The 22,646-nt window shown below is 40.1% G+C and overlaps 1 protein-coding gene across 1 annotated transcript in view; it reads left to right on the top strand.

The window, feature by feature from the left end:
* The window catches only part of Slc2a13 (solute carrier family 2 member 13), a 287,252-nt gene that overhangs the window by 57,992 nt on the left and 206,614 nt on the right, over positions 1–22,646 (top strand). The window contains exon 3 of the mRNA XM_038343507.1: positions 19,752–19,960. Coding sequence (XP_038199435.1) covers positions 19,752–19,960 — 209 coding nt within the window. The remainder of the gene's footprint in view (positions 1–19,751; positions 19,961–22,646) is intronic.

The following is a 22,646-nucleotide window of genomic DNA, read 5'->3' as shown; positions in this document are numbered from 1 at the left end:
AAGTAGTCAAGTAATACTTTTTATTTTAATGATAGACAGGAAACCTCCCATTAAGAATTGATATTTGCAGAAGACTGGCTTTTCTAAAGCATTTTGGTGATATTTCTCATACTGTGTCTAATCTTTTACACATTTAATAATGTAGCAGATATACGTGGGGTTTTTGAGTACAGGAGTGACTGAGAAGCTGTTTATAAATTGCAGATGTAGATTCCTTTTGGGGAAGAAAAGGCATTCTCATGCTGAAGAAACAGCATCTTAAAATAATTTAGTAACATAAAAAGGCGTCTTTGTAAAATTAAAATATAAAATTATTCCTTGATCATAATTTGAATAGAAATAAATGAGAATGATAATATGAAGATAAATGTTAGAGCTAAATATGTGAATCATATCTGTAAAAACAAATTTGCGTTAAAGCTTAAAGTTGAGGGCACAGAATTTTTATTCGTTGCTTTATAGTGTTTGAAACAGCAGGTTCGTCTAAGTATTCTAGGAAATTGTTACTAAAAACACACCAGGCTATGCAGTATTGCTTAACTTATCTTTGTGTTTTTGCTTACTATAATAAATACTCTTTCAGCATGAACTATGTAGCAATGTTCTGTAAGAACATCGATTGAGAGACTTAGGCCCTGGCGTCTACAGTGTTTGTGATGGTCAAGCAGCTCAAGGGGATGGTTCCAGTGTGGTGGGGACAGGAGGACCTGAACTGCTTTACAAACAGTACCCTAAGCCGTGTGGCTTAGGATAAGCGGCGATAAAGCTTTATGAGAAGTCACTTGAAGTCAGTGAGGGTCTGCATCTCTCAAGGCTCACTAAACCAGATACACAACTAGAATAAAGATCTGCTCCCTAGCTTTCTCCAGCAGGAGTCGGTCTTTACAGACTTTGACATTGCTGGGAAATTGATGTAGAATCTTTGTTCTTTCTTTTCTACTCTGTAGATGAAAAGAAAGAGGAAGTTTGTTGTTACTCCTGTTTTAATTTGGTATTTTTAGCTTTGATTTGAAACTTACAAGTCACTGCTTACATGTGCATATACAACTCTAAGTCATCTATTGCATTTTGGTAAACTTTTATTGTGACTAATATAGATATATACTGAAGTATATAATATCTATAATATTTAGGCCACATTTCTACTGAAAGACTAATCACTTAACATTTTTTTTCAGTAGTGGTTAGGAGATCAAGGAGGATCATACAGTAAAATGTTTATGAGTGTGGGGTACTTCTGTAAAGATGGAGTCACAGAGGCAAGCCTTTTATTACCCCTTAAAGATGGGCGAAAAAATCGAACCCAAATCCAAATCTGTCTTCTACTGCTCCTTTATTACCTACAGATCTGGAACAAATCATGCTGGCCCTTTGAGCTTAATTTCCTACCGAAAATGTGGAAGCAAAAAATAAAATACTTAACTTTGTGAGATCATTGTAGAAACTAAAATATTTTATGCATAACCTATTCCTAGCATCTAACCCAGTGCTTGGTAAACAGTAGGCACTTCATAAATGAGTTTCATAGTTCTCTACTGTTCTGAAGCATGAGTGCCACCATCACTATGTCAAAAGAGAAGCTAAAGGAAAACAAACGCTTTGTGGTGTGTGTTTGCTTGTAGCTGAGGGTATAGCATAGGGTGATAGAGAAAATCCCCAGAGCGGGAAAATAACTGTAACTGTTGTGGGTACATAATCCTAGCCCCAAATCCAAATCAGTCCTTCAACTGTTTATTCATTACCTACAGATCCAGAACAAATTGTGTGATCCGTCTGAGCTTAATTTCTCCCCAAACATGTGGGAAGAAATTGACCATAGCTTATGCTGTGGGGACATAAGGTAGCAAATACTAGAGAAAACAGCTGAATTGTTAGTACCTAGTATTATCAACTGGATATGGAGACATCTTTTTTAACTGAAAAATTACAGGTGAACTGTAATTATATTTTTATTTTTGAGATAATAATATATTCACATCACTTCTTCATTCTTTCCCCTTCCTCCAAAACCCTCCCATAAACCCTTCCTTGTTCTCTTTCAAATTCATGGCCTCATTTTATCATAAATTGTTACATATGTGTGTTTGTATACATTACTAAACATATAAATGCTAACTGCTCAGTCTATATGTTACTTGCATATATATTTTCATAGTTGACCACTTAATATTGAATAACTAATTGGTATGCTCTTCCCTGGGGAAGACTATTTTCCCACTCAGCATTCCTGAGTTGCCTGTAGTTCTTTATGCACGGTTGCAGCCTCTTGCCCTTTCCCCCATCCGCTTCAGCATGTTTATTGATGTCATCCTCCAGCAGTCAGGTTTAGTCTGTGTTGCTGAGACTTTGTCATTTCTGATGGTCACAGGAAATACAATCTTACACTCCTCTGGCTCTTACAATTTTTCTACCCCCTCTTCAGCAATGATCCCTGAGCCTTGTGTGAAGGAACTGGGTTGTTGGTTTATCAGTTGGGACCGGGTTTCACAGCTTTGATTGGCTGTGATTTTCTGTAGTGACTTTCATCTCTTGCAAAGAGAAGTTTCCTTGACAGCGGCTGAGGATGACACTCACCTGTAGGTATAAGGAAAAGGGTTTAGAATATAGTAGGGACAATGCTGGTTCAGTAAAGTAGCAGTTGTAGGTTCTCCTCTGAGATCTGTGATGTCACTAGCCCTGGATCAAGCCAGTGCTAGATTTCCAGTATCAGGAACACTTTTCCTCTTGTTGAATAGGTTTTAAGTCCAATTGGAGAGCTGTTGGTTACCAACAAGGTGTGTGTGCCACTAATGCATTCTCAGAATTATTGTGCCATGCTGATTATTGTAGTTCCTAGGTCTCATGGTTGGGCAGGACTGTTGGTTGCTTTTCTCCTTTGGAAGCTTGCATGATACCTTCTGGTACTGTGAAAGCTAATCCTCAGTGAGGAGGGTCTCAGATCAGATCCAGTTTGGGTCTTCTGGGTCCTTTGTCTGAAGTCTGAAGTACATGATGTCTTCAACAATAAGGACTTATCTTCCACCACTGGGGGTGACTGAGGCCAATAGCAATGGCTTACAATGTTTTGGGAGGCTCTTAGAGGAGTCTGACCAAAGTTTCAAAAGAGGGGCTTCTCATGCCTGGTTTTGGGGTTTTTGTTAGATGGTCTTTAGCTCTTGGAGCGAACATTGTCTACACAGATGGGAAAATGTCATTTACACTATATATACTCCTGTCAGTCAGAGCCAGTCACATCTGGTCAAAGAGGGAGGGGATAAGGAGGAGCTTCAGTCATCTGGGAATGTAGGGGCAATGGAAGGCTTGTCTGCAATGTGGTGAATAGAACTTTGAATCCATTGGTGACATAGCTCTATCTTGTTTTTATTATAAGTAAATAGTTATCCATTGTTTTAAGAACATTGTAAGTTTGATTTTATTTGCAAGTCTCAGATAATTTTAGCATATCTTTTTATCCTTCTGTTTTAATGCATATGAGTCTCCTTACATAATTTTTCAAAGAAACTGATTGTATTGGTGAAGTAGTGAGCTTTCCTCTCTTCCAGAATCACTCTTATGTTATTTCCAGTTTTAAAAGCCTCATCAGTGAGATGTTATTAGAATGTTAATTGAAAGAATGTTATTTGTATATCATTTGGAAAGTAATGCTTTCTGAAAGCAAATTCATGCTCAAGAAATGTCCTTATAATCTGTGATAATTAGTAATTACTGACTATATATAAGAAATAATATAATTTGAGTTAAGCTCTATCATAAAATCATTAAATTACCATTTTAACAAAAATTAATTTGGAAAACATTAATTATGGGTTAATAGCTTGATAAAATTACAAATCTGAATGCTAAAGATGACTATAATATGCTAGTGATAGAATTAAGACATAGAAGATAGATAAAGATATTCTAGTGTACCAGGAAATAGAGTTGAAGGCTCACTTTCATGGTGTGAGTTGATTAGTCTAAGGTCTCATATCCTCGTGTAGCTGGTAAATTCAGCAGTGGTGTTATTGTATGGACTGAGTGAGTGAATAGCTGTGAAAATTCTTTAAACAATCTTAAATGGTATTAAACAGTACTTGCTGTTGTTTTCAGAAAGCATTAACTTCAGACTCTATATCCATCTAATCCTGTTAATAAAAACCACTCGCCCCTTCAGTTTTCTGATCTCCCCAAGTAAAAAGTAAATGAAGGCTGGCAATGACAAGAGAGGTTTGTAGAAGACAAAGCTCCCTGAAGAAGACCATTCTACACCATGGACAGAGTGGAAAAAAAAATCTGTCAATGGCCAGAGCATAGAGGATCTTGAATGAAAATAGCTGTACAATAGCATCATGGTAGATACACTCCTATATATTGGTCCAAACTCACGGACTAGATTCTTTCAAGAGTGAACTATGGGTAATGTTGATCGTCCATACAGTTGACTGATTATTCATCATATGAATGTGCCACACTGGTGGGGGTGTTGATAAGAGGGGAAGAAGCATGTGGGGAGAGTAAGGGTGTGTGGGAGACCTCTGTAACCTCTCATCCATTGTAAGATGACAGTAACAAAGCAGGCACATTGAATGGAATTATGCTTTTTTTTTGGCATAAAGCTTTATTAAAGGAGAGAGGGAGAGGGAGAGGTGAGAGGTGTGTGTGTGTGTGAGAGAGAGAGAGAGAGAGAGAGAGAGAGAGAGAGAGAGAGAGAGAGAGAGAGAGAGAGAGAGAGAGAGAGAGAGGGGGGAAGAGAGGCAGAAGCGAATCTGCCTCTCCGAGAGCAAGATGGAAAAAGAGCTGGAATTATGCTTTTGTAGTTTGTACATTAGTGCTGGGTGGACCAACAGATAAGTCATTTTTTTCATAGAACAATCACTAGAATATAATAAAGGAAACAGCTAAGAAATCATTATGAAGATATTAAATGTTAAAAGGTAGATCTAGAAGTATAAAAACTATCACTGTATACCCAAATGAGGACACAAATAGACACTGCCTAAAAGGTAGGTGTTTTGTGCTTTAGATAAAAGTGTAAAAATATGGGAATATGGAAATAAAACTGGGGTGCAGTGGGATTTGCAGAGTGGGCTACAGTGCTGTCAGTAGAGCTTAGATAATAATGATCAGGAGCCCATTTGCCAGGTGCACCAGTGATGATAACAATGTGGAATACACGGTGAGAGCTTCAAAATAGGAAAATCAAAAGGGACTGGATGCTGGTTACCTAACAGCATGCAAGTGTACAGATGCATACTTCAAAATGACAAAATGGCAAAAATATGGGCTTAATCTCAATAAAAATTAGTAGCATGGGAAAACAGGCAAATCTAGATCCTATCCTGAGATTTTTAAATATTTTATTGCCAAAGGATAGAACAGTTAAAATAGGTAATGCATTATAGAAACACTATAACACCATTAAGCTTCTTGTCTTTTGATTGACTTTTGACTGCCACATCCACCAATGTTTATAATTTGTCACGTTTCTCTCAGGCTTTCTTTCCACACATTGGCCAGGTGCTGAGTATAAAATCCATGTTAGTAAGGTTTTAAATAAAGAAATTATATTACAGTTTTTAGCCTGTGTGCTTACATTATTAAATTAGAAATTAATAACCATAAAATTGTTAAGAAAGTCCCAAATATTTAGAAATTGAAGCACTATGTTTTAAGTAACCTATAGATCTGTGGTGGTTTGAAGAGGAGTGGCCACTATAAGGTTTTATGTTTGAATACTTGCTCCTTAGTTGGGGGAGGGATTAGAAGCTGTGGCCTTGTTGGAGGAGGTGTGTCACTGGGGACAGGCTTTATGGTTATATCATTCTCAGTGTCTCTTTCTGCTTCCTACTTCATACAAGATGCAACCTGAGGTGTTCTCACTGCCGGGCTTTGTTCTGTTATTGTGGACTCTAAGCCTCTAAAGTCATAAGCCCAAATTTAATACTTTTTTATAGTTACCTTAGTCATGGTGTTTTATCCAAGTAAGAAAAAAGTAACTAAGACAAATTCTAGGGAAAACTGGAAAAAAATTAATTGAAATATATATATATATATATATATACACATAGTTTTAAGTGATGATCTTAGATAAAGGGCTTAAAGTCATGTGACAACTAAGAAACTAGAATAATGGCAAGTTGGATGGCTCAAACGTTTAATCCTAGCACTGAGAAGCAGAGCCAGACAGATCTCTAATTAGTTCTAGGTTAGAAGTTCTGTACAGTGTGGTCCAGACCATAGTGAGACCCTGTCAGAGAAGGAAGAGGAGAAGGAGAAGGATGAGGTGGGGAAGGGGAAGATAATTGTTGACATTGTGGAAACTCAAAAGTAAGAATTAGAACAGTAAAACAAGCCAAAGGTATAATAATAGAAAGACAATGGAGCTGATTTGTGAAAAGATGAATAAAATTAATGAGGTCGTTATGATTCATTTTGCTAAGAAAAAACACAACAGCTTCCATTATTAATTTTAAGAATAAAAGAGGGTGTGCCATTCCTCTGGATATTATAATACCATTAAAATTTTCTAAGCAGTAACTTTAGCAAGTTGGAATGGGCATGCTACTTTACAGTCATACTTTATCAAAGATGCACACCAGCTAAAATGGAAAATACAAAATCCTTTACATTTCTAAATAAATGTAAGCATGACCCTTTGCCCACCAGCCAGATAATTTCACTGGCAAGTTCTAGAAAAGATTGAAAGCAGTGTTTCTCTCGCTCAAGGTTGTGGATAGGCACTTTTCCCATCTACACTCTAGCCCAGGTCAGTGAAGACTAAGACTCGCTGCCTAAAAGACGACAGAAACAAAAGTAGCCTGTGCTCCATGGGTCTACGTGAGGTTCATCAACAAGCAAACTAGATGACAGGCACATCAATCTTACCAACCATGAGCCCTGGCTATAATGATCAACTGGCAAAGAATTGAGTGTAAAGGAAGTTTCTTGAGTGGTAGAAATGTTCTTGTCTGCTCTGCTGTTCACAGGGTTCATTCATTTCCTGATAACTCATGCAGAGTTCCTTGCACGGCTTTGATACCCAGTACTGGGGAAACGTTACCACGAGGCTCATACTGGTTCCCTCACACTATTCCTTTCCTTTGCTTTATTTTTGTCTTTTCTTTTTACAAGGTTTCGAGCTTATTATGCAGCTGAGATAGCCTTTGAATGGATGACCCTCCTGCCTCCACTTCTGAAGTTCCTGGAATTATAGACACGTGCCAAATGTCTGACTTTCCCATGCAGCCTCCATAGAAAGAAGTCTCCCAACGTTTGTCCTTTTTAAAAGCCCCAGCAACTAAATTGTCTTACTTTTGTTCAAAATTTTTGGTAGACTCTATGACGCAAGGGGTATTTAATCATCACCACACTTCTATAATCTCTAGTTTTAAACTTTGCATGAAAGATTGTCAGAGGCTTGGAGAAATCAATCAATCTCTCTCTGTGTCTCACACACACACACACACACAGAGAGAGAGAGAGAGAGAGAGAGAGAGAGAGAGAGAGAGAGAGAGACAGAGACAGAGACAGAGACAGACAGAGACAGACACACACATGCAGAGAGAGACTTGTTAGAAAGATGGAGCGTCAGTTGTCAAAGAAACTGTCCTGTGCTATCCTATGAATTTGGTGTAAGTCTTCATGTACTTTGCCAGTTAGTTTGAAACTAACATGTACAGAATGCCTCATTGATTTCAACAGAGTCAGTCTGTTCCTGTCAGAGTATGCCTGTCCACTCTAACCACAAGACTCTAAGTAACAGTTTCTAAGTCACCAAATACTGATATAATATTTTAGGGCTTTATTTCCCTGTAAACTGAGCACTCTTCATTGCATTTATTTGTTTATTTGGTCGTGTTTGTTTGATAAGTATACATAGAATCTGTCTTGAGGTAGCACAGGCGTTTGCTTATTTGCTGATCATAAATCAGTAAGAAGTAAATTGAAACATTCAAGGTATGACACGTGGAGACGTTTTCTTTATGCAGCCCCCTTCCCAGTCCTTGTGTCATGATTAGCTAACATGATTGTCATGTGTCAGTCAGCAGTGATGATCTTCTACATGGTCTTTAGTTAAAAGGGAGAGTTAACACAGCAGAATCTCAGTTTGGCAATTTTCTTATTTAAAAAATTTATTATTGATTTTTAAATTTTGATTATGTGTTCATGTCCGTGCATGGGAGGCCAGAAGACGATGTTGAACCCCTTAGACCTGGAGTTATGAGCGACTGTGAACCTTCTGATATGGGTGTGGGAGCCAAGCTCGAGCCTCTGGAAGAACAGAAAGCATTCCTAACCAATGAGTCATTTCTCTTGCCCAATTTTCTTATTTCAACTGCATACTATTAAAATGGAGTTATGAGACAATAATAGAAATTCAAAAACCCATCATCAAAAAACTTTCTGTAATATAGACTATATCAGGTGACTAAAACCCCAGTGTTATCTTTTTGGCAATGTTATTGGGTAGCTATTTTCCCACTGGTCTATGATAGAGTACTTTCAGTAAGCAGATCATTCATACAGTTATTGCTAAAGTATATGAGAAGTAGATGAATACCCATAGCCACAGGAACACTGAATAACTAGCTCTGAATGAAGAGCTGCACAGACAATATTCCTGGGTGTTGGTTTCAGGGGTCTGGAGTTACTCTACTCTGTTTTAACTAGAAAGTTTATTTTTCAGATTTATGCAGCATTGCAAAATCTCTGATTAGGTCTATTTGCTGTGCTTGGTGATGAGCCTAGTTATTGGTCTTTCATATACATTCAGAAGATTTTCTTTCTGTCGGATAAACACTGAGTATTGACTCAGAGAGAACATAAAAAAAAAATCCTGGCGTAGCATTCTAAGCTAACATAAATCTTCATTCAGTAGATTTCAAAGAATCTACTGACTCTAACAGACTCTTTATTTTCAGAGAAAAGAAAAAAGTTTGTTTACTGTTATTTGTGAAGTCCTGCCAATTTGGAAGCATACAGGCTCCAGGGTAATGTGTGAATTGTTATATGCAGCACCATGAAGCCCACAAAATGAGGGAGGTTTTGAGAATAAAGCATAGATAGTGTCTGATTATTTATAGTAGTCTTGTAATTTATTTGAGCCATCCAGATTGATCTAGCATGGACTTGATTTGTTAATTAGCAGCAAATGGGCATAAACACAAAGTTGAAATGAAACAGTTATAACTACAAATCTAATTTTGTTACTTGATTTTTTTCAGTTTTATATGAACAGTACCGGATATTATTAGACAATCTTCTTTAAGTCCTAACTGTACTCAAGACACACTTTCAAAGACTGTCACTAAGGATCTTCTTAGAATTGCGAAATCCCGTCAGGATTTTCTGCGGCAGTGGAAATAGGCAGAGGTTTGGGGCTTGTGGCTTTCAGAGACTGCTTGTTTGAGCCCTCAGTGCCATGGAAGGGAGGCCCGGAAAGTAGGGCTGCAGCTGTAGCAGCAGGAGCTTGTGTCTGGCATGCTGCAATTGCAGATGAGAAACAGAGAGAAGCTTAGACGAGAATCTGGGGTTAGGCCAGTCTTCTGGGCCTAATAATCCAGTCTCCCTAAAGGCCCTCAGATGTGTCTTCTGCCTCACCCACCAGCTGGGTACTAAGAGTTCAAATACGTGGAGACGTGGGAGATTTCATATTAAACCCTAACATTCTGTCCTTGGCTTCTATAGTCTGTCACAAAATGTGTAAAACATTCAGTACAACTTTAAAAGTCCCTATAGTCTTAGAGTCCCAATTGTTCAAAAGATAGTTGAAGTTTAAGATTCTAGAAAATCTAACTTTGTACCCCCCTTAAAAAAAACAGTTACTTACTTCTAACATACAGTGGCACAGAAAAAAGCTTCCTGTTCCAAATGGGAGGATGGAGAAATAGAGATCTAAGAGTGACTGACTCAGCAGGTTGAGTACCTAGCCCTGTAGAGCCATGTTAGCGTCTGCGACTTGTGCTAGAACCTTCTGAGTTTCACCTGCCTTCAGTATCTGCACCTCAGGGGCCTGTGTCATATGTGGCCACTCTTGGGCTATCTGTGCCTGCCACTTTCCTCTATGAAGACTCTTGTTTCTATTATCTCCAATTGCCCGGGCCTCCACTGCAATTTAGGCTCTACCTTCTCAGCTTAATACAGCGGCCTCTCCCTGCAGGGAACTTGCTACCACACAGGAACTGACCTTGGGGGCTTTGGGGAAACCTGGTAGAGGTCACTGTACCCTTATCACACTTTCATTTTCCATGCCTGCAGTTCAGTACTATGCAGACAACTGTTGGGAGCTATTGGGGGCTGCGGACCCCTGGACCCTGAATTCCCTGTGATCTGCTTGCTTTTCCTGTGTTTGCAGCTGCGCTGAGCAAAACAACTTGTTTTCCTCTGCTTGGAGCCGGCTGCAGCTGCTCTGAGCAGGAGACCCTGATGGCAGGGAAGTGGGTTCTGGGTCTGTAGCTGAAAGAGCTCGAGAGCTGGGGCATGGCTATGAGTTAAGAATCCCTATATAAAGCTTCCCATAAGCTCAATAAAGTTAGCATTCTTGTATCAAAAGTGACCCATGTCTCTGTCTCCCTGTCTCTCTCTACTTGTGTGCCTATGTGTTTTTAAATCTCCAAGCTTAGTTCCTGGCTTGCTCAGCCAGTCCTGTAGTGACCTGGTAGCTACAGGACTGTTGGGGGCTACAGGCGAAGTACCATATAGCACTCAGCACAGACGACGGGGTCTAACACTCCCAATTCTACTGTCAACTTCAGACGTAGTCTGGACCCTTCTACCATAGCCATAGTTAAGTGACCTCTGGGCTAACCTGGCTAAACCTAAGAAAACATTTCCGTAGGTGCTGAAGTCAGTATTCACTGGAAGTTTTTGTTCAAATGGATTTCAGTTTTCTATGCGGGAGCATCCCATGGCTGTGTTCTTGCCTCCCTGGCACACTTCCTACTGCCCCAGTGAAGAAGGGTATGGTTTTGACAGAATGAGTTTGGGAAACATGTGGAGTTGTTGCTCGAATTGCACACCTTTATTCTCTCCGGGTCAGCAGGGTAATGGGCCAAACGGCTGTGTCATTTAAGTGCTTTTATTTCTTCAAGTGGACTGTGACCCTTTTCCTCAGTTGAAGGAAGTTCTTCAAGAGCTACAAAAATAATTACATACAGATCAGTTTGAAAATGTGCTACAATGAAGCTCCTTTAGCTATGATGGTTTTCTGTTACAGCTTGACTTCTATTTAATATGTGTGTGTGTGTGTGTGTGTGTGTGTGTGTGTTAGGAAAAAGTACTAAGACGAGCCGCTCTGCCAGTGCAAAGAAATCCAATTAGATCAGATTAAACCAAATTAAAATGCCCATTGTTGTATTAAATACAGCGCTCTTGGGTGGCCGAGCGCTTGGCGGGGAGACAGGAAAGCGGGGAGCACATGCAAACCACGTGTTCCTCCTCTGGGAACCCACTTAAATACCCTGTGGGAGTGGTCCTGACCCTCCCCCAGGGAGGAGTCAGGACCTGGCATGCTGGGATTTGGAGTCCAGACCAATGCAACTCCCAGGCCAGGGGGCTGGGATGGATGCCAGAGGCTGGGGTTACACTCCTGACTTAGCAATATGTATGTACATATATAGTATGGAGTTCTATTGCAAGTGATCACAACCATTTTTTAACATTATTTGAGCGGTGGAAAGATAAAAGAGGAATAGGGGAAGAGAATTAGATTGTGAACATACAATGTAGTTTTCTATATGCCTTTCCCTCTGAAAGACTGAGGCTGGGGGAGAATTTCGCTAGACTCAGGTTGCAAAATAAAATACAAATTAAAAACAGCTTTTGATCTATCATCCTGTGTAACTTTGTTTTTCTCCCAATGATTTTTTTTTCAGAAAAAAAAATTGTTGTTATTTCTATCGTTTCCTATGTAATTTAATGGGACATTTCTGGAGGCTGAAGCAGGAGATTGCCAATTTGAGGCCCGCTTGGGCTGCCAATGGAGACCCTGTGTCAAAGAAACAAAGCTTCTTTGAACTGGTGGCCGTCTGTGCTGTGGTAATACCTTCAGGAGCTTCCAGTTTAGTTAAGAGAGGTGCTGGGAGAATAATGTGGTCTCGTTTGTCGCTAGCTGCTCTGTTCCTGCTGGCTTGCAGTTACCCAGCCCGATGGGGGAGACTGTCACACAGTGCGCAGAGGATATTCAGAGTGGTGGTACTCTCTACTTTCTGTCTTTGCTTCAGGGTTTTAGGTGTGGGTGAATCCTGCTTTCAAAAAAAAAAAATCCTTGGAATTCTTTAAACCTGAAGTTGAAGTAAATGAATGCAATTTTTTAATGAGTTCAGCATGACTAATTACTAAGTAATTAATGAAAATTTCTCAAAGGTTGGCTCATAGTAAGTCCATCTAGGGGCCAGACTGCCTGGATTCTGTTTGTATCTTTTACCCCTTCCTAGCTGTGGTTCTCCTTAGTGTTTCAGATCTGGAAAGTGAGGTTAGTCACGGCAGTCCTAGGATTGTTATGAAGATGGTAGGCATCTTATATATTCAAACATGTAAAGTAAGTTTGGTAATGGCAGTCCTAGGATTGCTATGAAAATGGTGGGTCTCCTGTATATTCAGATCTGTAAAGTGAGGTTAGTCATGGCAGTCCTAGGATTGTTATGAAGATGGTAGGTGTCCTGTATATTCAGATATGTAAAGTAAGGTTGATAATGGCAGTCCTAGGATTGCTATGAAAATAGTAGGTCTCCTGTATATTCGGATCTGTCAAGTGAGGTTGGTAGTGGCAGTCCTAGGATTGTTACGAAGATGGTAGGTGTCCTGTATCTTGGAATCTTTTGAACAGTGCTCGGCACATAGCTGGTGTCCTTTGTTAGCTTTTATTGCTGCTGTACAGTGTTCTGTGAGCCAGCTGCACATGGACATTCAAGAAGATTTTCATGTATTTGGGAAAGACAAAGGCTATAAATCATGTTCATGAACCAACCATGGCCTAGTTCATGGCCTAGTACTGTGGACTGCAGAATCCTGTGCCTTAAATGGCCTCAGGTCGGAAGATTCTGGAGTTATGCAGGTAGGAGGAGTGTGCTGTCCTTGAAGCGATGGTGTAGTTCGGTGAAGGGCTTGTAGGATGATCATGACTGTGGTACATCTGATCCCCATGGGGCAGCTGGGGCCCGGCAGCGAAAGATGTAGAATTCTCAGAGAATCAATCCTTTGGAACTGAGAAATGAGTTTACTCTGAGTGAGAAGGGGTTGTTCTACTTGGGCTGACAACATCTGGAAGTATTCACATCCTCCGAGAGGGTCTACTCCAGAATTCATTTCCTGGAGGGCAGGTGGTGATGGTACCGCTAGCTGTGACCCTGCTAACGTCTAGGTCGGTGTATTTTAAGAGATATCTTGCCATGACGCTAAGGGTATTTTGAAGTTTCAAAACTCATCAGTGCTCCCATTTTCTTTTTCTAGAGTCAGGCAGTTTTTCTCTTAACAGCCTGTGGTACCTTTGTACCTCCTAAAGATAAATGGTTTTTCCTTGAGATCGTGGGTGTTTGTTGTTCATTTTCACCGCTGGGATTTTCAAATGTTTAGATCCGTGGTTCTTGGCCTCAACTGCACATTAGCACTGGGAGAGCTTTTAATGAAATAGAATTCTCTGGGCTCAGAGCCCAGACCAATTAATCACAATCCCGGGGAAAGGTGGGGCTTAGCCACTGGTGTATTTAAACTGCCCCCTGGGGGATTCACACGTGAGTCCTGGATCCAGAACCCTTGCTTTAGCTTATGCTAATGAGGTATCCTGGTCACTAGGGGTTGCCTAGCTTCGTTTTTTTTTTTTTTTTTTTTTTTTTTTTTTTTTTTTTTTTTTTTTTTTTAATCATAGGACTTCTTGTCACTCATCTGATTCCTAATTTCTGTGGATTTGGAAGATCGACACCCTTTGATACAGCTTAGCTAAGTGTATGGCTCTCTGCTTCTTCATCTTAGGTTGACTTTTTCATCAGCATAGCAGCAATCCTTCCTACTTGCCAGTAAATGTATCTTCAGAAGAATAATTGTATCGCAGAGAAAGATATTGGATAGGTAGGTATTCCCGCTGGAGATTAGGAGGGGGTATGGCTATAATAGATCTATGTGGGCTCACAAGGTTAGGCACCCCAAGGCGGGGAAATACTGTGGCTAAGCATCTGCTTTGCTAAGTGAACGAGGAACTGCTTGTCACATCCTTCTCCCAGCAGTGCGAGGTAACAGGACATGGCCCAGTGTGCACAGCTAGTAACTTCACCAGGAGAGTCTTGTGGTTAGTGCACCTGAACTATGTTAACCAGCCTCCAGTTTTGCCAACGAAATGCTTGAGCTAATTCACTTCAAAGGAGAAATGGGATTGGAGGTCTCAGTTCATGATCATCTAGCCCTTCCTTTCTGGCATGGAATGGGACAGAAAGGGATGGTTGGAGTCATGTAGTGACATGACAGGGACAGATGCTGGCCTCTTGGCTGCTGAGAAGGAAGAGACAGGAAGCAGCTCTTTCAAGGGCTTCTAGAACCTAACCTGTTTGCCTGATGAAGGGACAAAATCCTCCAGCCACGCCTCCAGAACTTCTCTGCCGCCTGAAGGTTTTGTCACCACCCAGTAGCACAACCAGCTGCTGACCTACGTGTTCAGGGTGTCACTGAATAGAACCATAGAATGAAATAGAATCCAGTCTGTTCGTGCTGTTTATATATCTCAGCTACTCACCCACCCTGTGCAGTGGGTTTCTACAAAGCTGTGGATGTTCTTCTCTTAGGATATATTTAATCAGCAAGGATAATTAAAGTAGACTAAACAACTCCCCCTTTTTTTACTTTTAGAAAGTATGTATCCAATATTAGTGTGTACAGTATTTTTAGTTTTCTGGACTAGTCTTTGCAAAGAGAAAGCCTGGCAGAGGGTGCAGATCTCTCTCCTCCTGCACAGGCTTAAAGAGTTTTATACCTAGGTTCTTGGGCTGTCCTGGTGCAAAGGACTCTGGGTCCATTCTGGCTTCCAGAGCCAATTTATGCATGGGTTAGTATGAAGTTTGCATTTTTTATTATCTTTCTTCTCTTCTCCTTTGTTTCTTTTAAGTTTATAAAAATATTATGCTCTGGGATTTAATAGCAAGTAGCAAAGCACAGAGAGTTGTGTGTTCACTTTTGCATCTGAAAAGAATGCAAGTTCTGTTTTTACTTTTGCATGTCTTTACTCATTTGAAGGACAGAAAAGGAAATAGGAAAGTTTTCATCTACAGGGTGAATCTCATTTAATCCTTAACCCAATATATTTAATATATACTAGAAGGTAAAAAAGTCTGCTCATTTTAGTAATTGATAGTATATGGTAGACATTTTTTTATTGTTGCTTATTAGTTGTTTTTGATGCTGAGGAATTGAACCCAAAGTTTTACTGGTCAAGAGCTCTGAACCCAATAGTTCTGGCCCAATATTTCCTCTAAATTCTTTAAGAAAAGTCATAACTCCTACTCATTCACAGCAACAAAATGCTCATTTAAATAAGAAATTCCATTGTATACATTAATATCTTAAGAAATAATCAAACACATATTTTTTATTTCTGCGTTGATCTCCCTTGTTCTCATCTGAAAACCCTTGTTTGGAGAGAGAGGATCTGATCGTGTCTAGAGTGGCAATGGTTTGTTCAGGAAGGGAACCGGGCAAGGAAGTTTGCAGAGCTCAGTGGTCTAGAAGACTTGCTACCTGCAGTGCTGCTACACGAGTCTAAAGAGAGTTGTCTTCTGTGTAACCACACAGAAGGGTTCGGTGCATAGCTGTTGTCCTTTCCGTTCATAGCATACTTACAAGATGCCATCTATGTTCAAGGTGCTTCATGGGGTAATCAGCTAGTGAGCGAGTGTGAAAATTAAGATGACAGAGATGAGGTGGAAAAGCATATCTAAATTATGATTAAAAATATTCTCTGTGAACTGCACAGAGGGAGCAAGTATTGGTATAATCACACAACATAGGCTGTAAAGTCTACATCGTCTATTGCATCCTTCATTCATAAATACTTTGTTCACTCTGAATCATTGATATAATCACACAACATAGGTTGTAAAGTCTATATCGTCTACTCCATCCCTCGATCTAAATACTTTGTTCATTCTCTGAATCATTGATATAATCATACAACATAGGCAGTAAAGTCTCCATCATCTGTTCCATCCCTCATTCATAAATGCTTTGTTAACTCTCTTACTTTTTTTCTGATTCTACCTATAGGTTTTTTGTGCATTTTATAGTAAGTGGTATTCTTAATACCCAAGTCATAATTTTATTTTTCTTTTATTGTTTTTAGGACTGAAACACAATTGCATAGAAAGCAGTTGCCTTAAATCATGAGCTTTATCTCTGGGAGTCTTTAAATTGCCTTACTATAGGGTAAGCATGGCTTAAAAAGTAGATAATCTTTGCAACGCACATCAAACCAGGGAACTTTCCAGCTGTAAATGTTAGGGCTGCTTCTGAGCGTGGATTGGGTTTCTCACACGTGTCATCACAACTCTGCCTTGGAGCATGTGTGTGGGATCTGTATCCTCAGGAGACCCAAATGTGTCCTATATTCATGGAAATTCCACTTGCAGAGACCTGGGAGTTTAGCTAACCTAACTCCTCTAGTTATTACGAGGCCTTTCTGGAGAGGTCTTGGCATGGGCACCTGGTCTCATGCTATAATATTTATTCCTTCTTGATGAATTTTAACTACATGCTTATGTGCTCTTTATCATTTTAACAGTCATTAAAAGCAGACACTTAAAAGAAAATGATAGATAATTAATTTCTTTCTGTTTTTAGCCATTTGGTTACAATTATTTGTTTCTGTCTCTGTTTTTCCTGCCGTAAGCCATTTACTTCTTAATCATGGTGAACCCGATGCCTCACGGCAAAATGAAATATAGAAATTACTTTTTTAAAAAAGCAGTTATTCAAAGAGCAGAATTAACTATTAAGAAATAATTTGCTGCAAGGCATGGTGGGTATCTCTGTGATCCTAGCTCTTATGAGAGGGAGGAAGACTACAAGTTGTGAGCCAATCAGGGCTACATATAGCAGAACCGTATTCAGACAATAAAGCAGAACAAAACAAAAATTAACAAAACACAAAATAAGCAATTTCAGGCACTTAGTCCCATGAAAAGTACACATTATATTGGACAACTCTTAGTCCCCTGTTAGCTCTCTGCCCTTGTGACAACAACAGACCCTAGATATCCAACTCTTCAGGAGGAAAGGTCTATTTAGGCTCAAGGATTTTATGTCAAGGTAGGACATCATGATGGCAGTTCAGTGTGAAGAGACTTGATCACCTCATGGGTGCAAGGAGGCCAAAGAAGAGAGGAAAGGTCTGTGGTTCAAATAAACCCTTTGAGAAAATTCCCCAGTCAATGAAATCCCCCCACCATCCCCTACTTCTTAGAGGATAGCCCTCTCCCAATAGCAACATAGCCTGCAAAGAAGCCGTCAGTATTGAGTTTTTAGGAGACACTTACCCAGACCATAGCAGCTCCATTTTTACCTGCCTTGGAATATATGCATGGAATTTGTATCCGCATGAGACACAGAGGTATTGGAAACCATAGTTCTGTGGTGTATATTAGTATTAGACATATATATATATATATATATATATATATATATGGTGGGCTATCATGGTGCTTTGCATGATTTGTTTGATTTAGAATGTAGAAATATAATTATGGCATTTGTCTATCCCTGGAAAATAATAATGATAGAAATTATTACCCAGCACTCGGGAGGCAGAGACAGGCAGATCTCTGAGTTTGAGGCCAGCCTGGTCTACAAGAGCTAGTTCCAGGACAGGCTCTAGAAACTACAGGGAAACCCTGTCTCGAAACACCAAAAAAAAAAAAAAAAAAAAGAAAGAAATTATTAGATTTTTTTCATTTTCAGTTTCAGTCCAGCATAAAATAACATTTCTTTTTCAAGGAATAAAATCTGATTAATTATTACATATTTATGTGTCACACACACACACCAAATTCTGTAATGAGTATACACTCAGTGCTGCTGGACTCTGTGACCAGTGTATCCTCAGTATTGCCGGACTTTAGAGTAGCGATCTTAACCTAGGGTTGCCGCCCCTTTGGCAAGCCTCTAAGTCTAAAAATATTTACATTATGGTTCAGCAAAATCACAGTTATAAATTTTATGGTTGGGGGTCATCACAACATGAGGAGCTGTCTTAAAGGGTCGCAGCATCAGGAAGGTTGAGAACCACTGGTGTAGAGTGCTCACACAGTGGGTACAGGCTCTGCTAAGTAAGTGTGAGGTCATTGCTGTTCGACTCTGGAGTGAGTGTGGACACAGTGTTCTGAGGCTTTGAGGTAAGTGTGCCCTGCTGATAGACTCTGGGGAGTGTGCACTCAGTCATATAGGCTGTGAGGAATGTATCATCTTTTTACACTCGTGAGTGAGTGTGCACTCGGAGCTGTTAGACTCTGGCAAGTGTGCACTCAGAGCTGTTAGACTTTGGGGGGGGGGTCACTGTTTTTAGACTCTGATGAATGACTATGAATACAGTGCTGGTAGGGGCTGTGATGTGCACACCGTTCTGTTAGAATCTTGGGAGTGAAGAATCGGTGATTTTAGGCCCTATGGTGAACAAACCTGCCTTCTGTGCTATTAGGCTCCACCGTGAGTGTGTACACAGCACTGTTAGAATCCGAGGAGTACACACTCAGCATTTTTAGACTATGGTGAGTGTGCACTCAGTTATGGCAGACTCTGAGGAGTACACAAGGTGTTTTGGACTCTGTGTTAAGTGAGTATATGCCAGTACTGTTAGGCTCCGTGGTGAAAGAGGATTCAATACTGTTAGACTCAGGTCAGTGTGTGTCCAGTTCTGTTAGACTCTGGTGAGTGTGTATTCAATTCTATTAGACGCTTGTGTAAGTATGTATGTTGCGGAAGGTTATTTTAACTAGGCAACGATGTGTTCCATTTGTTTATGCTGCAACAGAATATTTAACTGTGTAAATGTATGTTACATTTGTTTAGGCTTCCTTTTGTTTAATGATGGAAGGATATGTGTTTAATTACATAAAGACGTATTGCATTTGTTTCACCTTGCCTGCCTAAGGCACCTGATTGGCCTGATAAAGAGCCGAGTGACCAATAGCTAGGTAGGAAAGAGGATAGACAGGACTGGCCAGTAGAGAGAGAGAGTCAACAGGAGGAGAAATCTAGGCTTGAGAAGAATGAAACAGGAGAACAGGAGGAATGAAAGGTACACGCTGGGGGCAAGAAGCCAGGCAGCCACCAGCTCCTTGAGAAGCAGTGAAAGTAAGATATACAGAAAGAAAATAAAAAGTCCCAAGGCAAGAGGTAAATAAAGAGAACTAGGTTAATTTAAGTTCAGAGAGGTAGCAGAAACGAGCCTAAGCTAGGTTGAGCATTCATAACTAACAGTCTCCATAGTATGAGTTGGGAGCTAGTTGGTGGCCCAAAAGAAAAGGTCTGGTATATATGTACTCAGTACTGTTAGACTTCAGGGCGTGTACACACAGTGTTTATATACGGACTCAACCCTTTGAGATTCTCTGGTGAGTATGGACTCAATGCTGGGAGACTCTGCGAAGTCCATATATCATTTATTTACATTCCTTGTTGAATGAGTGAGCACTCAGTGCTCTTAGTCTCCGTGGTAAATATGCTGTTAGGCTCCACAGCGAATATGTACTCAGTGCTCTCAGAGCAATTTCACAGTGTTGGCGTGTTTCTTATTGCAGGTACATGTTGGGACTTGCAGCAATTCCAGCTGTTATACAGTTTCTTGGATTTCTCTTTTTGCCCGAAAGCCCTCGGTGGCTCATTCAGAAAGGACAGACTCAGAAGGCCCGCAGAATTTTGTCTCAGATGCGTGGTAATCAGACTATTGATGAGGAGTATGACAGCATCAGAAACAGCATCGAGGAGGAGGAAAAAGAAGTTGGCGCAGGTACGTGCATGTCCCGCTGATGAGACCAAGAACTGCACTGTGCTTTATTTAGAAATTAAGCTGTCTGAGTATTACTTAGCATGGCTTTGTGCCTATCACCAAACAAAAATAAATATATTTAACTTTTTAAATAATATAACAATTTATTAAAAATAATAAAAACAATAGAATAAAGGTAATTGAGACACATTTTAGAGCAACAACAACTAGCATGCCCAACTTACTGTTTTCAGTTTTGTATTTAAAAGGTCTCAACTTCGGTTTCGTTCTGCATTAGTTGAGAGTTCATATGGGTACAAATGTTAGTTTCCATTCCTGAGAAGATGGCAGACAACCCTGTGAAGGTGCTGGTATTTGTCAAACAAGGTGTCATCAAGTCCTGTTGCTCCCATTTTCGGTAGAGCTGATAGTTACTTTCTTCCTGCAGCATCCCGTCTCTGCACTGGCAGAAATGAGTGTGCCGCGATTTGCCTGTGTCTGTGCCGAAGCACAGTCACCTGTGGCTGCTGCCTTCTTGCTCAGACCAGAACCCCGGCTACAGCTAGATTTGTTTCTGAGCACTTAGCTAACATCTGTTGTGTGTCTGGCTGGTGTTGCTAAAGAAACACCTCAATGCAAAACAAGGAGACTTTCTTCACAAAATGAATCTCCTTTAAATGTGTTCAATATCATGCCCATTTTTAAAAGGACTATTTAAACATATCTGCTTAAATTAGAAATAACTTATCTTTTTCTAGTCTGAATTCTCCCTGTAGTAGTACAGTACCTCAAATGAAATTGGAGGTTAAATAATCAGTACCCTTAAAACCTATGTGCTAATTCTGTGTGATTGGAGTGGGAAAGAAAGTGTTAGAGAATATTAAATTAAATGCTGTGTGGAATTTGTGTATTTGTTAATTAATAAAAACTCTTCCAGAGGCAAGAATGTTGCTGATTTTTACTATAAACTATTAAGAACAAATCTTTTTGAAAAAAAATTGTCCAATTTTGTTTTGTTTTTTGTTTTCTTGAGACTGGATTTTATGCAGCCCACAATGGCTCACTATTTAGCTTGGGGTGATGTTGAACTCAGCCGTTATGCTGACCTTGAACTCTTGATCTTCCTGCCTCTACTTCCTGAGTTCTGGGAATGTATGTGTGTGTCACCATGCCCAACTTGCACATCACTTCATTTTGATTGCTTACAAATATCTCTCCTTGAGCTGTGCAGCTGCTGACAGTACACACTGACACGTGACGGTTTCGTGACTTCTGGGAATGTCTAACCAAGGGGACTCTGCAGAAGCTTGAGTCCCTGTGACTTACGTTATTATCTATATGTGCTTCTATTTCTGTCACCGGTTTTCAGATGCCAAAGAGGGCATCCTTTGGGAATAATAAATAAAAAATGTTCTATCTCCCATCATTGCTTTAGATGTATATTTGGACAGATTTTAAAAAGCATATTGCAATATAATCTACTGAGGCTTATTTCATGTTTGAATCTTCCAAACTTTCAAAGTAATGAGATGAGCCCGTCTCTGGATTTGCAGTATGTCATCTTGCTTAATTGAAAAGTTCAACCCAGCCGGGCAGTGGTGGCGCACGCCTTTAATCCCATAAATTTTTTTCATTGCTACTTCACAGCTGTACTTTCTCTACTGAGCAGTGTCTCAGTTCCTAAGACCATCAGAAATATGTTTTCCAACAGTCAAGAACCTCTACTTTAGCATGCTGCTTCTGAGCCTGTGGGTTGTGAACCCATTTTGGGTATCAAATGACCCTGTCATAGGGGTCGCCTAAGACCATCAGAAACCACAGATATTCACATCACAACTCATAAGAGTGGAAAATACAGTTATGAAATGACAACAAAATCATTTTATGGTTGGGCGTCACCACAACACAAGGAACCGAATTAAAGGGTCACAGCATTAGGAAGGTGAGAACCACTGTTATAGCACAATGGGAGATCATGTACCTCACACAAGAAGACACTGGCTTGAGTGTCCAATATTCAGCCTCTCCAGAAAAAGACTTTCCTAAACCAAAAGTGGAACTTCTTTGAGAAAAGTATATATAGGTGTTGTTCATCGCACTCATTCATATTGTGGACGTGTGATGGGACCAGAACAGAAAACAGCCCCTCCAGGTTAAAACCCATTGTTGTCATGACTACACAGGATCTGCTGTCACTGTGTTGGCAGCACAGCTGGGCTTCCAGGTCACTAATACATAGGGCTGGATTATAGTGGAGTCTCCTCTCTCCTCCACATGATAGAACAGGTCAACTTCCATCACAGGGTTCAGTGTCTTGGGTCACTTCTCCATTATATATTTGGCAGAATTACAACAGGAACGGTAGTTTCTGTGAAAAGAGGCAGAGATTTGGATTTCCCCGTGTGTTCAACAGGGTTTCCACATCCTATAGGAACAAGAGAGTTAGGTTAGAGGAAATGACAGCTTGGTTTGGAAAGCCACCTGGATAGGGATACAGGAAGATGGAAATCTATCCCTGGCTCCATCCCACCCTTGTACTCCAAAGGTATCTTGGAAAGACAATGAGCCACAGGTGCTTTTTAATACATAAAAGAAGACCCGATTCTGAGAGCTCTAAGATCTGAATTACTCAGAGTGCTAGAGGTGTCTGGAGAATGCACTCTGTTGATTAGAAAACACTGTGAAGTCAACTTCCATTCAAAGGGTT

This window comes from Arvicola amphibius, chromosome 9 (genome assembly GCF_903992535.2).
Source record: "Arvicola amphibius chromosome 9, mArvAmp1.2, whole genome shotgun sequence".
Taxonomy (NCBI): Eukaryota; Metazoa; Chordata; class Mammalia; order Rodentia; family Cricetidae; genus Arvicola; species Arvicola amphibius.
The sequence above is the reverse complement of the archived record's forward strand: the minus strand, read 5'-3'. Positions and strand labels throughout refer to the sequence as shown.